At 51.9% G+C, this 21,482-nt stretch overlaps 1 protein-coding gene across 3 annotated transcripts in view; it reads left to right on the plus strand.

Annotated features, from left to right (window-relative positions):
• Positions 1 to 21,482, plus strand: part of TNFRSF10A (TNF receptor superfamily member 10a) — a 60,351-nt gene that overhangs the window by 19,301 nt on the left and 19,568 nt on the right. For 2 of the 3 annotated variants that reach the window (XM_054243740.2, XM_078347225.1), the window contains exons 5-8: positions 524 to 771; positions 1,361 to 1,392; positions 1,820 to 2,002; positions 4,949 to 5,021. In XM_054243740.2, the coding sequence (XP_054099715.1) occupies positions 524 to 771; positions 1,361 to 1,392; positions 1,820 to 2,002; positions 4,949 to 5,021 (536 nt within the window). The remainder of the gene's footprint in view (positions 1 to 523; positions 772 to 1,360; positions 1,393 to 1,819; positions 2,003 to 4,948; positions 5,022 to 21,482) is intronic. The other variant, XM_008979185.5, reaches the window with a different exon arrangement.

Raw genomic sequence — 21,482 nt, forward strand, 5'->3', positions numbered from 1 at the left:
AACCGCATAGTGCCTCCTCTTCCCATGGGGCATCCCTTACCATGTGAGGTCTTCTGAGCCTGCAGTGGTCCCTCCTGGTCCATCTCACTGTCCCCACCCCTGCCTTCTGCAGTGGCCCTCTCCTGCCTCTCCACCACAAGTCCCCTTGGCCAGGCTGACTTGTTCACTGGTCTTAGGAGGCCATGACTTAAGAACCCATCAGAGAGGTGCAGGAAATATTTTATCTTGAAATCATAAGAAAACAACGACAGAATCCAGCCAGGGTTGTATTTATACTTAAACTAATTGAGTCCTAAAATGTAATTTTTAATATTTGCTTTTAATGCAAGAACACAGAAATGCCCACAGCCTGCAAAAGGTGTAATAAGGCCGTGGGTGGAGCTCCCTTAAGTTCCCATGAGGATCTGAGCCAACCCAGCTGGCTTCACCCCTGGTGTCTGATTTGTCAATAAGACCTGTCCTCCTTTTCCTATTTGGGTTTTAAGGGCCAAGAGTAATTTGCTCCCTCCCTGTGTGTACCCAGGTGCCCCAGTGGGATGGTTCCAGTCAGTGATTGTACGCCACAGAGTGACATCAGCTGTGAAGAAAAATCAGGTACAAAGCCCACTGGGGAAGCCCCAGCTGCGGAGGAGACAGTGCCTGCCAGCCTGGGAACTCCTGTCTTCTCCTGTCTTTTCTCAGGCAATGGACCTGATGCATGGATGATTTTACTCATAGTTGTGTTGCCTCTGTTTGTGCCCATACTGATTATCTATTGGTGCATCCGCTCAGGTAGGTGCTGGCTGAGGACAGGGACGCTGGGCACTCTCTGCCCTGCCTCCTCCTGTTCCCACAGACAGAATTGTCCACCTGTGCCCCAAGTCCTGGTGTCTCTGTCCTGGCGTCTCCGTCCTGGCTCTATCTTCCTCCTTGTGATCACCCCCCATGTCCTCATCCTGTGCACTTCCCAGGACCTTGGTCTCATCAGTCCCTCTCCCAGGGCTGGGGTCCCCTCATCTCCCCATCAAGTCTGAGAGGGCAGGGCCAGTTCCTCCCATGTTCAGGCCCAGCCAGGCAGGGGACAGTCAGCTCCCCAACTGGGTGACAAGAGTCAGGACGAGAAGTGGTCAGGGGATTTATTTAGCTTTGGTCAGAGAAGAACACAGCAGAACACAGAGATTGTCCACGTTTTTACTCCACTTCCCCTTATACTCAATGTCCTGAGGGAGTTCCCGAGTTGGCAAGGCCTCATGTGAATGAGGCCCGGGACTCCTTGTCCAGTGTCCTAGCCCCCAGCCCACCCCTACCCAACACTGGCCTCTAAGGAGGAGTGCTGCATGGGCCCTTCCCTGCCCGCTAAGGAAACCCCTTTCTCTTCTAGGTCGTGGAAGAGACTCCCGGTGCATGGACAGCGTGAGTTGATTTCTCCAGGAGCTAGGGGCACCCGGGGCTCAGGAACTGCTCCCTGCCCACAGTATAGCCCGGGTGGGTGGGTCCCATGTTCTCATGGCTGCCTTGAGTCTCCAAAGTGACCTGGATGATGCAGATTGACTTTAGGGGACACAGGCCATTTGGAGCATCACATAGGCTGGCAGGCCATGCTACAGCCATGTCCCTTCCTGCAGCCTGGGTGACACCCTCACCCAACCTGTACCCTGGGGATGGGGTGAGCCCCTGCACCAGGGCCTGGCCCCAGCAACAGGTCCTGGATGTATTAAGCATGGACTTCCTGGGGTGACCTCATTGGGAGGGGGTAGGGGCAGCAGGTCCAGCTGTGCCCTGGGGATGCTGTGGGGAGCCCTGGGTATGGGCTTCTGAGTTGGCTCTTTGCCTTCCTAAGGTCCGTTCTTTCTGCTGGTGGCCTCTACGAGGGCCTGAGGCTAAGGACAATGATCACAACGAGATTCTGAGCAATGCAGACTCGATGTCCACTTTAGCTTCTGAGGAGCCAGTGGAAAGCCAGGAGCCGGCAGATTTGACAGATGTCATTGTACAGTCCCCCGGGGAGGCACAGTCTCTGCTGGTGAGTGGGGGTCAGGCCTCTTCAAGACCTTATAGGCAGAGAGCGAGGGCGGTGCCTCAGTTCTCCTGGCCAAGGGGGACGTGGAACCTGAGGGAGATGGGACTGCAGGGAATGGGGCTGCGTGGGAAGAATCAGCTGTCCTCACAAGGGCACAGCCACGCTGAAGGACATCTGCTTCTTAGTCCCTGTCATGTCCTTGCTGTGTCCTCAGAACCTGGAGCTCCACAGGCATAGAGTGGGGGATCACAGGGTTCACTGATGACTGAATGAAGGCTGCACAGTCTCCACTGTGTGCTCCTAGCAGAACTCAGGGAGCCCTTGTTCATATAGCGGGGGTTTAAAATTTACTCTCAAATTAGTATTGTATCAAACAGATTTGAATGTAAATCTCTGTCCAGATTTCTGAATATGGTTATACGGAGACTTCTAAGAAGAAGCACGATTTCCAAGTCAGCATGTAGAAGTGTTGCTTACTGTGCACATGCACATACACACACATGCACACACACACATGCACACACACACATGCATATACGCATATGCACGTACACACAGGTACACACACATGCAGGTACACACACGCACACAGCCTCCTAGTGTTGGATTGTACTAGTTCATGTATTTTGATCTGACATCAAAGGGTTTTTTTTTTTTTTTTTTGTATTTAGGAAAACATTACAAACATTTCTTTTCTTTTTTTTTGAGACGGAGTCTTGCTCTGTCACCCAGGCTGGAGTGCAGTGGCACGATCTTGGCTCACTGCAACCTCACCTCCTGGGTTCAAGTGATTCTCCTGCCTCAGCTTCCCAAGTCTCTGGGACTACAGGTACATGCCACCACACCCAGCTAATTTTTTGTATTTTTAGTAGAGATGGGCTTTCACCATGTTAGCCAGGATGGTCTTGATCTCGTGATCCGCCTGTGTTGGCCTCCCAAAGTGCTGGGATTACAGACATGAGCCACTGTGCCTGGCCTTAAATGAACACTTCTTTGTTTTGACTGTTTTTGCATAAAATCGGTGTCTTGTCTACAGAGTCTTTATGAAAAGGCATGCATGCTCTCCTACTTGTTTCTCACATTCAGACAGGAGAGTCCTGATTTCTTGCCCCTTTTTGTTCTAATATTTTCCGATGTAGAAGTTTTAATTTTTAACCAGTGAAATCTGTAGATATATTTACTTTTTCATTGCTCGTTACTGTAGAAAGACCTTTTCCCAACACAAAATGAACTTCCCTAACTTCTGATGGAGATATTTTTTCAATGATGTGATTTTTGCGTGTCACTATATAACATAAATGGAACTTGTTTTGTGTTTCAATGCAAAGCGAGGCACTTCCTGAATTGTTCTAGTCACTGTCTGGTTTTTCCAACCCCGTTGAGCCACTGATTCTCCTGTTTCCCTCTGCTTTGGGTCCCTCCTTGATCAGAGGTTAAATGCTCATCTAGACAAAGATCTTCTTCCACCTAGGCTGTTCCATTCTTGCATAAGTATCCGTTTATTCTAACTAAAAATGTAAAAAACAAGCAAACATTAAAAAGTCAGTCATCTCTCCAGCTTAATTAAGTGCTTTGACATTTTCAAGAGAAGTGAGAAAATTTAAACTATCAGCAAGGTGCAGTGACTCACGCCTGTAATCCCAGCACTTTGGGAGGCTGAGGCAGGCGGATCACCTAAGCTCAGGAGTTCGCAACCAGCCTGGGCAACACAGTGAAACCCCATCTCTACTAAAATACAAAAAATTAGCCGGGCATGGCATCGTGTGCCTGTTATCCCAGCTACTCGAGAGGCTGAAGCAGGAGAATTGCTTGAACCTGGGAGGCAGAAGTTGCAGTGAGGTGAGATCGCGCCATTGCACTCAAGCCTAGGCAACAAGCGAGACTCCATCTAAACAAACAAACAAACAGAAAATTTAAACTCATGAAAGGTACACAGTGAATAGAGAGAGCATCCTCCACTCCTCTGCAGTGCCCTGGGTCTTTTTCCTCAAGTAACTATGAGAAATCATTTCCTGTAATTGTTTGTCCAAATCGATGCATCAGTGTATCTGTATAAAAAAGATATTATATTATACACCAATGGTCCTCAACCTTTTTGGCACCAGGGACCAGTTTTGCGGAAGACAATTTTTCTTGGGGTCTCACACTGTTGTCCAGGCTGACAGAGTCTCACCTGTAGTGCAGTGGCATGATCTCACCTCACTGCAACTTTCACCTCCCAGGTTCAAGCAGTTCTCCTGCCCCAGCCTCCCAAGTAGCTGGGAGCACAGGCATGCGCCACCATGCCCAGATAATTGTTTCATATTTTTAGTAGAGATGGGGTTTCACCATGTTGGCCAGGATGGTCTCAATCTGACCTTGTGATCCGCCTGCCTTGGCCACCCAAAGTGCTGGGATTATAGGTGTGAGCCACTGCACCTGGCTGGAAGACAATTTTTCTATGGACTGGCAGGTGGAGGTGGTTTTGGGATGATTGAAGCACATTGCATTATCGTGCACTTTATTCTGATTACACTATAATATATAATGAAATAATTATGCAATTCATCATACTATACAGTTAATGGGAGCCTTAAGCTTGTTTTTTTTTTTTTCCTGCAACTAGATGGTCCCATCTGAGGGTGATGGGAGACAGTGACATATCAGACATAAGATTCTCATAAGGAGCATGTGACCTGACCCCTCACATGCACAGTTCACAATAGGGTTCATGCTCCCATAAGAATCTGGTGCCACTGCTGATCTGACCGGGGGTGGAACTGAGGTGGTAATGCCTGCAATGGAGAGTGGCTATGAGCTATGGGGGACCAGAGGGTTTTTTCCATCTCCAAGGTGACCCAAGAGGGAAAGTGACAGGCTGCAGGTCTCAGGGCTGGCTGGCGGTCAGCGTCAGTACTAGACTGCAGGACTCCTGACTCAGACTAAGGCATTCCCCACTGTGTGTTACAGAGACTGGCAGAAAATAAAGGGTCTCAGAGGACAAGGCTGCTGGTTCTCCCAAATGGCGCTGACCCCACTGAGGGTAAGTGTTTTGCTCCTGGAGATGCAGCAGGAATGGAGGGAATAAGGACAGTGTTCTAACTGGGGTCCCAATTGCAGAGAGTGCTCTTCCAGAGCAATCCATGCCAGAAACTGGGGGTTCTATGTAATAGACCATCAAGACCCTAAATTATCTTCTCCCATCTCTTCTCCTCCCTCTGCCTCATCCTCTCTGCACCCTATTAACAGCACTAAGCACTCTGTCCATCCCCTCGTCCACCTCCTCTCTTCTCCTTTGCTGTTCAGGACCTCTTGAGGGGCTGCCCTCTCCTGCATGGCACCACTGACTTCTGTGGGCTAATGAGCTCTTGGTCTGTGCCTAAGCCCAATTTGCAGAGCTGTCATATAAACAATATGCCAATGCCAAAGACTTAATGCAAGAAAGAGTGGAAAATATTTCACTCATTATTTTGTTAGTGAAACACCAGAGGTTGGGTCTAGGTCTTGGTGCTCAGATAGCCAATCACTGAGACAAGTGTTGACAAGGAAAAAGGCTTTAACTAGGTGTTGCAGCCAAGGAGAGGAGAGTTCAGTCTCAAATCCATGTCCAGGACTGACTAAAACTAAGGGTTTATAGAGTAGGGATAAAATGTGACAATGTGTAAGAAAACAGGAACTAGGGAGGGGCAAGGAAGCAGTCAAGATGAATGAGGGGTCCAGCATCCCACTGGATGTAGTGATCTGGTGAGTTTCGGTTCTTTGATAATTTTTTTGAGAGGCCTGAAAGTCATTTCCAGAAAAAGGAATTCAAATAAAACAAATGTCCTTTAAGAACAGAAAGGTCAATTTCTATGTTTATTTTTAAAACAAACAAACAAAAACCCTTTTGATGGAACTATTGGGTTGATTTCAGTTCTCCCTTTCCATTTATTAATCCCCCAGTCATGGGGAATCCGGTCCTGGACCTTTCTGGCTGCTTCATGGCTGAAGAGGGGCATTGTGGCAAGCTTCATACTGTGAGTGACCTCGTGGCCACCCAGGAATCAAAGGTTAATCTAATACTAGAAGACTGTGTTTCTTCTGGAACTCAGTCTCTCTCTCTCGGCCCCACTTCCACCAAAGACAAATTATAGTGGGACCAATGTACCTGTAAAATAGGTTAGTTCCATATACATGGCCTGTTTACCCACACCAAGTACAGCAAAACTCACTGTCCACATAGGCTCTCCTAAGCTGGCTTTGTTGGAACCTCTCACAAGGCCTTTGCAATTAAAGTTCTTGGAAAATAACCATTTTCTCCAACTGTGTTCCATTGTAAAAGAAAACATTTTGTTATTGACCGTATACAAACAAACACATTGCCGTGGATTAATAGTCACAAATAGTTTACAAATTCTGGGGAAATTAGGCAGAGAGAGAAATATGCCTCAAATTCTGTTTACAAAAGTAATCAATATACTTAAAGTATACTTAAAGCCATAAAAAATTTTTCAGTCCACTATTAGTTCAGTCTTTGTAATCAGCTCTTGCCCTGCTTCATGTTTGAATAACAAGCACAATCTTTATGAACACATCAGTCTGTCTTTTTTTTTGAGATGGAGTCTCACTCTGTCACCCAAGCTGGAGTTCAGTGGTGTGATGTCACCTCACTGCAACCTCCACCTCCTGGGTTCTAGAAATTCTCACGCCTCAGCCTCCTGAGTAGCTGGGACCACAGGTGTGAGCCACTACACCCGGGTATTTTTGTATTTTTAGTAGAGACAGTTTTGCCATGTTCGCCAGGCTGGTCTCAAACTCCTGGCCTCAAGTGGTTCGCCCACCTTGGCCTCCCAAGGTGCTGGGATTACAGACATGAGCCACTGTGCCTGGGCACAGTCTTTCAATGACTGCACTAGAAGTTTACTCTGTGATCCAATGACAACAATCTCCACAGTTATCAGAAACCTTCATTCAAGAGTCATTTTCATGAACTTCCCTATGAAAGCAAGCCCTGGACTGTAGCTGATTCGAAGTCATTTTTTTTTTAGATGGATCAAAGTAAAACGTCAATTGTGGATGGCAAAATCATAGGACAGCCATAGTCAAAGACACGATAGACAAGGGAGTTTGGTTACTTCTGTGACATACAATGATTTAACATATTATTACTGATAATATATATTAAGACAACTCAGAATTTCAGGAATGTTGTAAAATCTCAGAACACATATTAACACCGTACCTCTGTACGCATAACCCAAAGGAAACTAAACATCACCTCAGATGTGACAGTGCTTCCTGCATAATTCTAGAATAACTAATAAGTCTAATATGTCTCTCTTGGACATCTGCAATATTCAAATTATTGATCAAATTGAATTACCTTGGAAATAAACACCATTTCAACATTTCTGCTCTCACCTACTTTTCCAAATAACGAAATACTTAATGTACTATTTCTGCTCAGAACTTGTAAAAATAAGTCTTTTAGTTGTATTTTTTGCCAGAACCTTAAATCTCTTGTAGCTCTATCAATCCTCAGAGGTAAGGAAAACCAACCAAAATTTAAATGGCTGGTGTCCTCTATCAATTTTTGAGAGCTGGACAAATGTAGCTTAGGAACTTTAGATAAATAGAGCAAAGAATGGAATGTTGGAAATGCATAGGAAGCAACGTGACTGTTCATAGAACCAAATAAAAGCCTTCCATTAGAAACTAAAATATCAATGGTTTTATATACTATATGCATATATGGAGAGAGAGAGAGAGAGAGAAAATCCAAAGAAGAACAAACAGCAAATAAATGAAAATTGGAAGCAAAAATGAACACAACACCAACCCCAAATTTTTCTGCTACTCAGTTTACCTTGTAGGCTACACTGTTACCCAGAGCCTTAGAAAACCTACATGATGGATTGATTCCTGACACATAATTTATTATTTTTAAGTCCACCAATATCACTATATATTTTGTGCAATTAAGAAATTCACTTTAGTTACATGGTCAATAAGTACTTTAGTACTTGTGCTACCTATGCAAAATAGCAAAGATAGTGTGAAGCAATGAAAACATGTGAGTAATTAAGAAGCTCATTTTACATGACCAGTAAGTACTTTAGTACTAGTACTACCTCCATGCAAAATAGCAAATACAGTGTGAAGCAATGCAAACATGAAACTCACTTTACACACGGCCAGTAAGTACTTGAGTCCTAGTGCTATCTATGCAAAATAGCAAATACAGTGTGAAGCAATGCAAACATGAAACTCACTTTACACATGGCCAGTAAGTACTTGAGTCCTAGTGCTATCTATGCAAAATAGCAGATATAGTGTGGAGCAATGCAAACAGGAATGCAAAATTTTTGGCTCTACACTAAATCTGGCTTCATGCTTATCTATATTAAAAAAGAATCGTAGCAGGGCGCAGTGGCTCATGCCGGTAATCCCAACACTTTGGGAGGCCGGGGTGGGCGGATCACAAGGTCAAGAGATTGAGACCATCCTGGCCAACATGATGAAACACCGTTTCAACTAAAAAATACAAAAAAAAATTAGCTGGGCGCATGCCTATAGTCCCAGCTACTCAGGAGGCTGAGGCAGGAGGATCACTTGAACCCAGGAGGCGGAGGTTGCAGTGAGCCAAGATTGTGCCACTGCACTCCAGCCTGTAGACAGAGTGAGACTCCATCTTAAAAAGAAAAAGCCAAACCGCCAATGCATTTCTTTACAGTATTTCTTATTTTATCTTTATTCAGACTAAGAGCTTTAACTCTGAAAATGTGAATTAGCCAAATTTCTCCAATCTTCTATCAGGTTTTAAAGAATATTTTATTATCTAAACTTTTTCAGCTTTCTATTTCTCTGTATATGCATGAAAAGAGACACAGAGAAACAGAAAAAAACTACATGTAATTTACACAGACCATCTATGACATGCCTGGGCTTTCCAAGCAGTCCCAGATTTTTTTCTTTTCCTCCTTCTCTTCTTTAAATCACCAGTCATTTTACTCCAGGACTAAAAAAATTACCATACGAGATCTTTTCTCATACAAAAGTATTATCTTTTCTGTGTAACTTTCTTTACCAAAAATACATCTTCATATTTATAATTTTCTTTATATCTCTCTTCGCTACAAACTGGTTTCTTACTACCTTGTTTCATAAATCATCTTTTTCAAGTCCATAATTTGAATTAACTTTTAGTTAACTTCTGAATTAGACAAAATTATTCTTTTTCTCACTAATAACACATCTTTTCTGGCCTGTTTTATACACACAATTACATATTAACTATAACTTTTTATTTGTAATAAACTTAAATTTTACTGAAACCTTAGAAATCAAGAAATCTTGATGTTAGCATATTAGCATAGTAATCAGATATTAACATTTTATAGATGAAAACCATTCTGGCTGAATGTGGTGGCTTACCTGAGGCCAGGAGTTCAAGACCAACATGACCAAGATGGTGAAACCCTGTCTTTACAGAAAATAAAAAAATTAGCTGAGTGTGGTGGCACACGCTTGTAATCCCAGCTGCTTGGGAGGCTGAGACAGGAGAATCACTTGAGCCCAGAAGGTGGAGGTTGCAGTGAGCCAAGAGTGCACCTCTGAACTCCAGCCTGGGTGACAGAGGGAGACTCCATCTCAAAAAAAAAAAAAAAAAAAAGGAAAAGAAAAGAAAACAATTCCACAATTTTTAGAAATGTATTTCCTTGTATTTATAACTTTCATAATTGGAAATGACTCAGATATCCAATGATGAACATCAATAGTAATTTTAAGATTTTTAGTTACATGAAAAGTTTACTTAAAACATGTATTCCATTTACATTTACTCAGTTCTTTCATTAAGTTTATCCAGATTGCTTCTGATAATTAAGATATACACCATCATTTAAAGTTAGTTATTTCCTTGTCAACCTTTTTTTTTTTTTTTTTTGAGATGGAGTCTTGCTCCGTCACCCAGGCTGGAGTTCAGTGACATGATCCCAGCTCACTGTAACCCTATAACCTCCACCTCCTAGGTTCATGAGATTCTCTTGCCTCGGTCTCCCGAGTACCTGGGATTATGGGCACCTGCCGCCACACCCAGATACTTTTTGTGTTTTTAGTAGAGACAGGGTCTCAACATCTTGGCCAGACAGGACTCAAACTCCTGAGCTCATGATCAACCTCCCAAAGTGCAGGGATTACAGGCGTGACCCACCGCGCCCTGCCAATCATTTTTTTAATAGCCAGTGACCATCAGGTGCTCACCTAAGAGCTTCAAAATTATATTTTCACCAATAACTCAGAAGATTCAATTGCTCATTAAATTAATCTTACTCAGCAAAAAACTGACTCAAAGATCATTTGGTTTTGGTTGGATTTAAAGTCTTAATTTTTTTGTGCCAAACTGATACCTCAAAATATCTAGCAGAGACAAATATAAAACCCAAACAAAAACCTGGAGACACTTTTTTTTTCTTTTACCAATAATTTTAAAGCCAGCTCGTTTAGTAAGGCTTTACTTAAGTCACATGAACTTGAAAATTGCTGGGACTAACTGACTTAATTTCCGAGGGTAAGGTTGATTCTTTTGTGAGGTTTATCACCGAATTAAAAATGAGGAAACTGAGGCCAGCACAAAAAGTTAAATGCCAATTTATTCAGCTCCCGGGCGAGGTTCTAAGGTCCTGCAGAAAGACGCCAGGGAAAGTCACCCCTGACTCCTCTCAGACGTAAGGTTTTATAGGGAGGGAAGCCTTCCTGATTGGCTGTGGAGAAACAGGACGTGGACGTGGCAAGCTGCTATAGATAGATAGGCGGGATTTTCGGACAGGGCAATGTGTTATTGGGCAGGTTTTGGCAGGGTTTTCCAGGGGCAGGCTAGATGCCGAGTGCAAAGGGGATTTACAAGGGCCGGGTTGAGTGCCAAGTGCAGAGGGGATTTCCAAGGAAGGGGTTGAGTGCGAGTGCAGAGGGGATGTCCAAGAGCCGGGTTGAGTGCGAGTGCAGAGGGGATTTCCAAGGGCCGGTATGAGTGCCAAGTGCAGAAGGGATTTCCAAGGGCGGGGTTGAGTGCGAGTGCAGAGGGGATTTCCAAGGGCCGGGTTGAGTGCGAGTGCAGAGGGGATTTCCAAGGGCGGGGTTGAGTGCGAGTGCAGAGGGGATTTCCAAGGGCCGGGTTGAGTGCCAAGTGCAGAGGGGATTTCCAAGGGCGGGGTTGAGTGCGAGTGCAGAGGGGATTTCCAAGGGCCGGGTTGAGTGCGAGTGCAGAGGGGATTTCCAAGGGCGGGCTTGAGTGCGAGTGCAGAGCGGATTTCCAAGGGCGGGGTTGAGTGTGAGTGCAGAGGGGATTTACAAGGGCGGGGTTGAGTGCCAGTGCAGAGGGGAGTTCCAAGGGCGGGGTTGAGTGCGAGTGCAGAGGGGATATCCAAGGGCCGGGTTGAGTGCCAAGTGCAGAGGGGATTTCCAAGGGCGGGGTTGAGTGCGAGTGGAGAGGGGATTTCCAAGGGCCGGGTTGAGTGTGAGTGCAAAGGGGAGTTCCAAGGGCGCGGTTGAGTGTGAGTGCAGAGGGGATTTCCAAGGGCGGGGTTGAGTGCGAGTGCAGAGGGGATTTCCAAGGGCGGGGTTGAGGGCGAGTGCAGAGGGGATTTCCAAGGGCGGGGTTGAGTGCGAGTGCAGAGGGGATTTCCAAGGGTGTGGTTGAGTGCGAGTGCAGAGGGGAGTTCCAAGGTCCGGGTTGAGTGCCAAGTGCAGAGGGGATTTCCAAGGGCGGGGTTGAGTGCGAGTGCAGAGGGGATTTCCAAGGGCGGGGTTGAGTGCCAGTGCAGAGGGGAGTTCCAAGGGCGGGGTTGAGTGCCAGTGCAGAGGGGATATCCAAGAGCGGGGTTGAGTGTGAGTGCAGAGGGGAGTTCCAAGGGCGGGGTTGAGTGCCAAGTGCAGAGGGGAGTTCCAAGGGTGGGGTTGAGTGCCAGTGCAGAGGGGATTTCCAAGGGTGGGGTTGAGTGCGAGTTCAGAGGGGATTTCCAAGGGCCGGGTTGAGTGCCAAGTGCAGAGGGGATTTCCAAGGGCGGGGTTGAGTGTGAGTACAGAGGGGAGTTCCAAGGGCGGGGTTGAGTGCGAGTGCAGAGGGGATTTCCAAGGGCGGGGTTGAGTGCGAGTGCAGAGGGGATTTCCAAGGGTGGGGTTGAGTGCGAGTGCAGAGGGGATTTCCAAGGGCCGGGTTGAGTGCCAAGTGCACAGGGGATTCCCAAGGGCGGGGTTGAGTGCGAGTGTAGAAGGGATTTCCAAGGGCGGGGTTGAGTGCGAGTGCAGAGGGGATTTCCAAGGGCGGGGTTGAGTGCGAGTGCAGAGGGGATTTCCGAGGGAGGGGTTGAGTGCGAGTGCAGAGGGGATTTCCAAGGGCCGGGTTGAGTGCGAGTGCAGAGGGGATTTCCAAGTGCGGGGCTGAGTGCCAGTGCAGAGGGGAGTTCAAAGGGCGGGGTTGAGTGTGAGTGCAGAGGGGATTTCCAAGGGCGGGGTTGAGTACCAGTGCAGAGGGGAGTTCCAAGAGCGGGGTTTAGTGTGAGTGCAGAGGGGATTTCTAAGGGCGGGATTGAGTGTGAGTGCAGAGGGGAGTTCCAAGGGCGGGGTTGAGTGTGAGTGCAGAGGGGAGTTCCAAGGGCGGGGTTGAGTGTGAGTGCAGAGGGGATTTCCAAGGGCGGGGTTGAGTGTGAGTGCAGAGGGGAGTTCCAAGGGCGGGGTTGAGTGTGAGTGCAGAGGGGAGTTCCAAGGGCGGGGTTGAGTGTGAGTGCAGAGGGGATTTCCAAGGGCGGGATTGAGTGTGAGTGCAGAGGGGATTTCCAAGGGCGGGGTTGAGTGCGAGTGCAGAGGGGATTTCCAAGGGCCGGGTTGAGTGCGAGTGCAGAGGGGAGTTCCAAGGGCGGGGTTGAGTGTGAGTGCAGAGGGGATTTCCAAGGGCGGGGTTGAGTGTGAGTGCAGAGGGGATTTCCAAGGGTGGGGTTGAGTACGACTGCAGAGAAGATTTCCAAGGGCCGGGTTGAGTGCCAAGTGCAGAGGGGATTTCCAAGGGCGGGGTTGAGTGCGAGTGCAGACGGGATTTCCAAGGGCGGGGTTGAGTGCGAGTGCAGAGGGGATTTCCAAGGGCCGGGATGAGTGCCAAGTGTAGAGGGAATTTCCAAGGGCGGGGTTGAGTGTGAGTGCAGAGGGGAGTTCAAAGGGCGGGGTTGAGTGTGAGTGCAGAGGGGAGTTTCAAGGGCGGGGTTGAGTGCCAAGTGCAGAGGGGATTTCCAAGGGTGGGGTTGAGTGCGAGTGCAGAGGGGATTTCCAAGGGCGGGGTTGAGTGCGAGTGCAGAGGGGATTTCCAAGGGTGGGGTTGAGTGCGAGTGCAGAGGGGATTTCCAAGGGCGGGGTTGAGTGCGAGTGCAGAGGTGATTTCCAAGGGTGTGGTTGAGTGCGAGTGCAGAGGGGATTTCCAAGGGCGGGGTGGAGTGTGAGTGCAAATGGGATTTCCAAGGGTGGGGTTGCGTGCCAGTGCAGAGGGGAGTTCCAAGGGCGGGGTTGAGTGTGAGTGCAGAGGGGATTTCCAAGGGCGGGGTTGAGTGCGAGTGCAGAGGGGATTTCCAAGGGTGGGGTTGAGTGTGAGTGCAGAGGGGAGTTCCAAGGGCGGGGTTGAGTGTGAGTGCAGAGGGGAGTTCCAAGGGCGGGGTTGAGTGTGAGTGCAGAGGGGAGTTCCAAGGGCGGGGTTGAGTGTGAGTGCAGAGGGGAGTTCCAAGGGCGGGGTTGAGTGTGAGTGCAGAGGGGAGTTCCAAGGGCGGGGTTGAGTGTGAGTGCAGAGGGGATTTCCAAGGGCGGGGTTGAGTACCAGTGCAGAGGGGAGTTCCAAGAGCGGGGTTTAGTGTGAGTGCAGAGGGGATTTCTAAGGGCGGGATTGAGTGTGAGTGCAGAGGGGAGTTCCAAGGGCGGGGTTGAGTGCGAGTGCAGAGGGGATTTCCAAGGGCGGGGTTGAGTGTGAGTGCAGAGGGGATTTCCAAGTGTGGGGTTGAGTACGACTGCAGAGAAGATTTTCAAGGGCCGGGTTGAGTGCCAAGTGCAGAGGGGATTTCCAAGGGCGGGGTTGAGTGCGAGTGCAGAGGGGATTTCCAAGGGCGGGGTTGAGTGCGAGTGCAGAGGGGATTTCCAAGGGTGGGGTTGAGTGTGAGTGCAGAGGGGAGTTCCAAGGGCGGGGTTGAGTGTGAGTGCAGAGGGGAGTTCCAAGGGCGGGGTTGAGTGTGAGTGCAGAGGGGAGTTCCAAGGGCGGGGTTGAGTGTGAGTGCAGAGGGGAGTTCCAAGGGCGGGGTTGAGTGTGAGTGCAGAGGGGAGTTCCAAGGGCGGGGTTGAGTGTGAGTGCAGAGGGGATTTCCAAGGGCGGGGTTGAGTGCGAGTGCAGAAGGGATTTCCAAGGGCCGGGTTGAGTGCCAGTGCAGAGGGGAGTTCCAAGGGCGGGGTTGAGTGTGAGTGCAGGGGGGATTTCCAGGAACGGGGTTGAGTGCGAGTGCAGAGGGGATTTCCAAGGGCGGGGTTGAGTGTGAGTGCAGAGGGGATTTCCAAGTGTGGGGTTGAGTACGACTGCAGAGAAGATTTTCAAGGGCCGGGTTGAGTGCCAAGTGCAGAGGGGATTTCCAAGGGCGGGGTTGAGTGCGAGTGCAGAGGGGATTTCCAAGGGCGGGGTTGAGTGCCAGTGCAGAGGGGATTTCCAAGGGTGGGGTTGAGTGCGAGTGCAGAGGGGATTTCCAAGGGCGGGGTTGAGTGCGAGTGCAGAGGGGATTTCCAAGGGCCGGGTTGAGTGCGAGTGCAGAGGGGATTTCCAAGTGCGGGGTTGAGTGCCAGTGCAAAGGGGAGTTCCAAGGGCGGGGTTGAGTGTGAGTGCAGAGGGGATTTCCAAGGGCGGGGTTGAGTACCAGTGCAGAGGGGAGTTCCAAGAGCGGGGTTTAGTGTGAGTGCAGAGGGGATTTCTAAGGGCGGGATTGAGTGTGAGTGCAGAGGGGAGTTCCAAGGGCGGGGTTGAGTGCCAGTGCAGAGGGGAGTTCCAAGGACGGGGTTGAGTGTGAGTGCAGAGGGGATTTCCAAGGGCGGGGTTGAGTGTGAGTGCAGAGGGGAGTTCCAAGGGCGGGGTTGAGTGTGAGTGCAGAGGGGATTTCCAGGAACGGGGTTGAGTGCGAGTGCAGAGGGGATTTCCAAGGGCGGGGTTGAGTGTGAGTGCAGAGGGGATTTCCAAGTGTGGGGTTGAGTACGACTGCAGAGAAGATTTTCAAGGGCCGGGTTGAGTGCCAAGTGCAGAGGGGATTTCCAAGGGCGGGGTTGAGTGTGAGTGCAGAGGGGATTTCCAAGGGCGGGGTTGAGTACCAGTGCAGAGGGGAGTTTCAAGAGCGGGGTTTAGTGTGATTGCAGAGGGGATTTCTAAGGGCGGGATTGAGTGTGAGTGCAGAGGGGAGTTCCAAGGGCGGGGTTGAGCGCCAGTGCAGAGGGGAGTTCCAAGGACGGGGTTGAGTGTGAGTGCAGAGGGGATTTCCAAGGGCGGGGTTGAGTGTGAGTGCAGAGGGGAGTTCCAAGGGCGGGGTTGAGTGTGAGTGCAGAGGGGAGTTCCAAGGGCGGGGTTGAGTGTGAGTCCAGAGGGGATTTCCAAGGGCGGGGTTGAGTGTGAGTGCAGAGGGGAGTACCAAGGGCGGTGTTGAGTGTGAATGCAGAGGGGATTTCCAAAGGCGGGATTGAGTGCGAGTGCAGGGGGGATTTCCAAGGGTGGGGTAGAGTGCGAGTGCAGAGGGGATTTCCAAGTGCGGGGTTGAGTGACAGTGCAGAGGGGAGTTCCAAGGGCGGGGTTGAGTGTGAGTGCAGAGGGGATTTCCAAGGGCGGGGTTGAGTGCGAGTGCAGAGGGGATTTCCAAGGGCGCGGTTGAGTGCGAGTGCAGAAGGGATTTCCAAGGGCCGGGATGAGTGCCAAGTGCAGAGGGGATTTCCAAGGGCGGGGTTGAGTGTGAGTGCAGAGGAGAGTTCCAAGGGCGGGGTTGAGTACCAGTGCAGAGGGGATTTCCAAGGGCGGGGTTGAGTGCCAGTGCAGAGGGGATTTCCAAGGGCGGTGTTGATTGCAAGTGCAGAGGGGACTTCCAAGGGCCGGGATGAGTGCCAAGTGCAGAGGGAATTTCCAAGGGCGGGGTTGAGTGTGAGTGCAGAGGGGAGTTCCAAGGGCGGGGTTGAGTGTGAGTGCAGAGGGGAGTTCCAAGGGCGGGGTTGAGTGCCAAGTGCAGAGGGGATTTCCAAGGGTGGGGTTGAGTGTGAGTGCAGAGGGCATTTCCAAGGGCGGGGTTGAGTGCGAGTGCAGAGGGGATTTCCAAGTGCGGGGTTGAATGCCAGTGCAGAGGGGAGTTCCAAGGGCGGGGTTGAGTGTGAGTGCAGAGGGGATTTCCAAGGGCGGGGTTGAGTACCAGTGCAGAGGGGAGTTCCAAGAGCGGGGTTTAGTGTGAGTGCAGAGAAGATTTCTAAGGGCGGGGTTGAGTGTGAGTTCAGAGGGGAGTTCCAAGGGCGGGGTTGAGTGTGAGTGCAGAGGGGATTTCAAAGGGCGGGGTTGAGTGTGAGTGCAGAGGGGAGTTCCAAGGGCGGGGTTGAGTGTGAGTGCAGAGGGGAGTTCCAAGGGCGGGGTTGAGTGTGAGTGCAGAGGGGATTTCCAAGGGCGGGGTTGAGTGCGAGTGCAGGGGGGAGTTCCAAGGGCGGGGTTGAGTGCGAGTGCAGAGGGGATTTCCAAGGGCGGGGTTGAGTGCGAGTGCAGAGGGGATTTCCAAGGGTGGGGTTGAGTGCGAGTGCAGAGGGGATTTCCAAGGGCGGGGTGGAGTGTGAGTGCAGAAGGGATTTCCAAGGGCGGGGTTGAGTGCGAGTGCAGAGGGGATTTCCAAGGGCGGGGTTGAGTGTGAGTGTAGAAGGGATTTCCAAGGGTGGGGTTCAGTGCGAGTGCAGAGGGGATTTCCAAGAGGGGGGTTGAGTGTGAGTGCAGAGGGCAGTTCCAAGTGTGGGGTTGAGTGCGAGTGCAGAGGGGATTTCCAAGGGAGGGGTGAGTGCGAGTGCAGAGGGGATTCCCAAGGGCGGGGTTGAGTGCAAGTGCAGAGGGGATTTCCAAGGGCCGGGTTGAGTGCGAGTGCAGAGGGGATTTCCAAGTGCGGGGTTGAGTGCCAGTGCAGAGGGGAGTTGCAAGGGCGGGGTTGAGTGCCAGTGCAGAGGGGATTTCCAAGGGCGGGGTTGAGTGTGAGTGCAGAGGGGAGTTCAAAGGGCGGGGTTGAGTGTGAGTGCAGAGGGGAGTTTCAAGGGCGGGGTTGAGTGCCAAGTGCAGAGGGGATTTCCAAGGGTGGGGTTGAGTGCGAGTGCAGAGGGGATTTCCAAGGGCCGGGTTGAGTGCCAAGTGCAGAGGGGATTCCCAAGGGCGGGGTTGAGTGCGAGTGCAGAGGGGATTTCCAAGGGCGGCGTTGAGTGCGAGTGCAGAGGGGATTTCCAAGGGCTGGGTTGAGTGCGAGTGCAAAGGGGATTTCCAAGGGCGGGGTTGAGTGCGAGTGCAGAGGGGATTCCCAAGGGCCGGGTTGAGTGCGAGTGCAGAGGGGATTTCCAAGGGCCGGGTTGAGTGCGAGTGCAGAGGGGATTTCCAAGTGCGGGGTTGAGTGCCAGTGCAGAGGGGAGTTCCAAGGGCGGGGTTGAGTGTTAGTGCAGAGGGGATTTCCAAGGGCGGGGTTGAGTACCAGTGCAGAGGGGAGTTCCAAGAGCGGGGTTTAGTGTGAGTGCAGAGGGGATTTCTAAGGGCGGGACTGAGTGTGAGTGCAGAGGGGAGTTCCAAGGGCGGGGTTGAGTGTGAGTGCAGAGGGGAGTTCCAAGGGCGGGGTTGAGTGTGAGTGCAGAGGGGAGTTCCAAGGGCGGGGTTGAGTGTGAGTGTAGAGGGGAGTTCCAAGGGCGGGGTTGAGTGTGAGTGCAGAGGGGAGTTCCAAGGGCGGGGTTGAGTGTGAGTGCAGAGGGGAGTTCCAAGGGCGGGGTTGAGTGTGTGTGCAGAGGGGATTTCCAAGGGCGGGGTTGAGTGCGAGTGCAGAAGGGATTTCCAAGGGCCGGGTTGAGTGCCAGTGCAGAGGGGAGTTCCAAGGGCGGGGTTGAGTGTGAGTGCAGAGGGGATTTCCAGGAACGGGGTTGAGTGCGAGTGCAGAGGGGATTTCCAAGGGCGGGGTTGAGTGTGAGTGCAGAGGGGATTTCCAAGTGTGGGGTTGAGTACGACTGCAGAGAAGATTTTCAAGGGCCGGGTTGAGTGCCAAGTGCAGAGGGGAGTTCCAAGGGCGGGGTTGAGTGCGAGTGCAGAGGGGATTTCCAAGGGCGGGGTTGAGTACCAGTGCAGAGGGGAGTTCCAAGGGCGGGGTTGAGTGCCAGTGCAGAGAAGATTTCTAAGGCGGGGTTGAGTGTGAGTGCAGAGGGGAGTTCCAAGGGCGGGGTTGAGTGCCAGTGCAGAGGGGAGTTCCAAGGGCGGGGTTGAGTGCCAGTGCCGAGGGGAGTTCCAAGGGCGGGGTTGAGTGTGAGTGCAGAGGGGATTTCCAAGCGTGGGGTTGAGTGCGAGTGCAGAGGGTAGTTCCAAGGGCGGGGTTGAGTGCCAGTGCAGAGGGGAGTTCCAAGGGCGGGGTTGAGTGTGAGTGCAGAGGGGATTTCCAAGGGCGGGGTTGAGTGTGAGTGCAGAGGGGAGTTCCAAGGGCGGGGTTGAGTGTGAGTGCAGAGGGGAGTTCCAAGGGCGGGGTTGAGTGTGAGTGCAGAGGGGATTTCCAAGGGCGGGGTTGAGTGTGAGTGCAGAGGGGAGTTCCAAGGGTGGGGTTGAGTGCGAGTGCAGAGGGGATTTCCAAAGGCGGGATTGAGTGCGAGTGCAGGGGGGATTTCCAAGGGTGGGGTAGAGTGCGAGTGCAGAGGGGATTTCCAAGTGCGGGGTCGAGTGCCAGTGCAGAGGGGAGTTCCAAGGGCGGGGTTGAGTGTGAGTGCAGAGGGGATTTCCAAGGGCGGGTTTGAGTGCCAGTGCAGAGGGGAGTTCCAAGGGCGGGGTTGAGTGTGAGTGAAGAGGGGATTTCCAAGGGCGGGGTTGAGTGTGAGTGCAGAGGGGAGTTCCAAGGGCGGGGTTGAGTGCCGGGGCAGAGGGGAGTTCCAAGGGCGGGGTTGAGTATGAGTTCAGAGGGGATTTCCAAGGGCGGGGTTGAGTGCCAGTGCAGAGGGGAGTTCCAAGGGCGGGGTTGAGTGCCATTGCAGAGGGGATTTCCAAGGGCGGGGTTGAGTGTGAGTGCAGAGGGGAGTTCCAAGGGCGGGGTTGAGTGCCAGTGCAGAGGGGATTTCCAAGGGCGGGGTTGATTGTGAGTGCAGAGGGGAGTTCCAAGGGCGGGGTTGAGTGTGAGTGCAGAGGGGAGTTCCAAGGGCCGGGTTGAGTGCGAGTGCAGAGAAGATTTCCAAGGGCGGGATTGAGTGCGAGTGCAGAGGGGAGTTCCAAGGGCGGGGTTGAGTGTGAGTGCAGAGAGGATTTCCAAGGGCGGGGTTGAGTGTGAGTGCAGAGGGGAGTTCAAAGGGCGGGGTTGAGTGTGAGTGCAGAGGGGATTTCCAAGGGCGGGGTTGAGTGTGAGTGCAGATGGGAGTTCCAAGGGCGGGGTTGAGTGCCAGTGCAGAGGGGATTTCCAAGGGTGTGGTTGAGTGCTAGTGCAGAGGGGATTTCCAAGGGCGGGGTTGAGTGCAAGTGCAGAGGGGATTTCCAAGGGCCGGGTTGAGTGTGAGTGCAGAGGGGTTTCCAAGGGCCGGGTTGAGTGCCACGTGCAGAGGGGATTTCCAAGGGCGGGGTTGAGTGACAGTGCAGAGGGGATTTCCAAGGGCGGGGTTGAGTGCCAGTGAAGAGGGGATTTCCTAGGGCGGGGTTGAGTGCCAGTGCAGAGGGGATTTCCAAGGGCGGGGTTGAGTGCCAGTGCAGAGGGGAGTTCCAAGGGCGGGGTTGAGTGCGAGCGCAGAGGGGAGTTCCAAGGGCGGGGTTGAGTGTGAGTGCAGAGGGGATTTCCAAGGGCGGGGTTGAGTGTGAGTGCAGAGGGGAGTTTCAAGGGCGGGGTTGAGTGCCAGTGCAGATGGGATTGCCAAGGGCGGGGTTGAGTGCAAGTGCAGAGGGGATTTCCAAGGGCCGGGTTGAGTCCGAGTGCAGAGGGGATTTCCAAGGGCCGGGTTGAGTGCCAAGTGCAGAGGGGATTTCCAAGGGCGGGGTTGAGTGCGAGTGCAGAGGGGATTTCCAAGGGCGGGGTTGAGTGCCAGTGAAGAGGGGATTTGCAAGGGCGGGGTTGAGTGCCAGTGCAGAGGGGATTTCCAAGGGCGGGGTTGAGTGCCAGTGCCGAGGGGAGTTCCAAGGTCGGGGTTGAGTGTGAGTGCAGAGGGGATTTCCAAGGGCGGGGTTGAGTGTGAGTGAAGAGGGGATTTCCAAGTGCGGGGTTGAGTGCCAGTGCATAGGGGATTTTCAAGGGCGGGGTTGAGTGCCAGTGCCGAGGGGAGTTCCAAGGGCGGGGTTGAGTGTGAGTGCAGAGGGGATTTCCAAGGGCGGGGTTGAGTGTGAGTGCAGAGGGGAGTTCCAAGGGCGGGGTTGAGTGTGAGTGCAGAGGGGAGTTCCAAGGGCGGGGTTGAGTGTGAGTGCAGAGGGGATTTCCAAGGGCGGGTTTGAGTGCGAATGCAGAGGGGATTTCCAAGTGCGGGGTTGAGTGCCAGTGCAGAGGGGAGTTCCAAGGTCGGGGTTGAGTGTGAGTGCAGAGGGGATTTCCAAGGGTGGGGTTGAGTGTGAGTGCAGAGGGGATTTCCAAGGGCGGGGTTGAGTGTGAGTACAGAGGGGAGTTCCAAGGGCGGGGTTGAGTGCCAGTGCAGAGGGGATTTCCAAGGGCGGGTTTGAGTGTGAGTGCAGAGGGGAGTTCCAAGGGCGGGGTTGAGTGTGAGTGCAGAGGGCAGTTCCAAGGGCCGGGTTGAGTGTGAGTGCAGAGAAGATTTCCAAGGGCGGGATTGAGTGCGAGTGCAGAGGGGAGTTCCAAGGGCGGGGTTCAGTGTGAGTGCAGAGGGCATTTCTAAGGGCGGGGTTGAGTGTGAGTGCAGAGGGGAGTTCCAAGGGCGGGGTTGAGTGTGAGTGCAGAGGGGATTTCCAAGGGCGGGGTTGAGTGTGAGTGCAGAGGGGAGTTCCAAGGGCGGGGTTGAGTGTGAGTGCAGAGGGGATTTCCAAGGGCGGGGTTGAGTGTGAGTGCAGAGGGGAGTTCCAAGGGCGGGGTTGAGTTCGAGTGCAGAGGGGATTTCCAAGTGGGGGGTTGAGTGTGAGTGCAGAGGGGATTTCCAAGGGCGGGGTTGAGTTCGAGTGCAGAGGAGATTTCCAAGTGGGGGGTTGCGTGTGAGTACAGAGGGGATTTCCAAGGGCGGGGTTGAGTGCGAGTGCAGAGGGGATTTCCAAGGGCCGGGTTGAGTGCCAAGTGCAGAGGGGATTTCCAAGGGCGGGGTTGAGTGTGAG

Source organism: Callithrix jacchus, chromosome 13, assembly GCF_049354715.1.
Source record: "Callithrix jacchus isolate 240 chromosome 13, calJac240_pri, whole genome shotgun sequence".
Taxonomy (NCBI): Eukaryota; Metazoa; Chordata; class Mammalia; order Primates; family Cebidae; genus Callithrix; species Callithrix jacchus.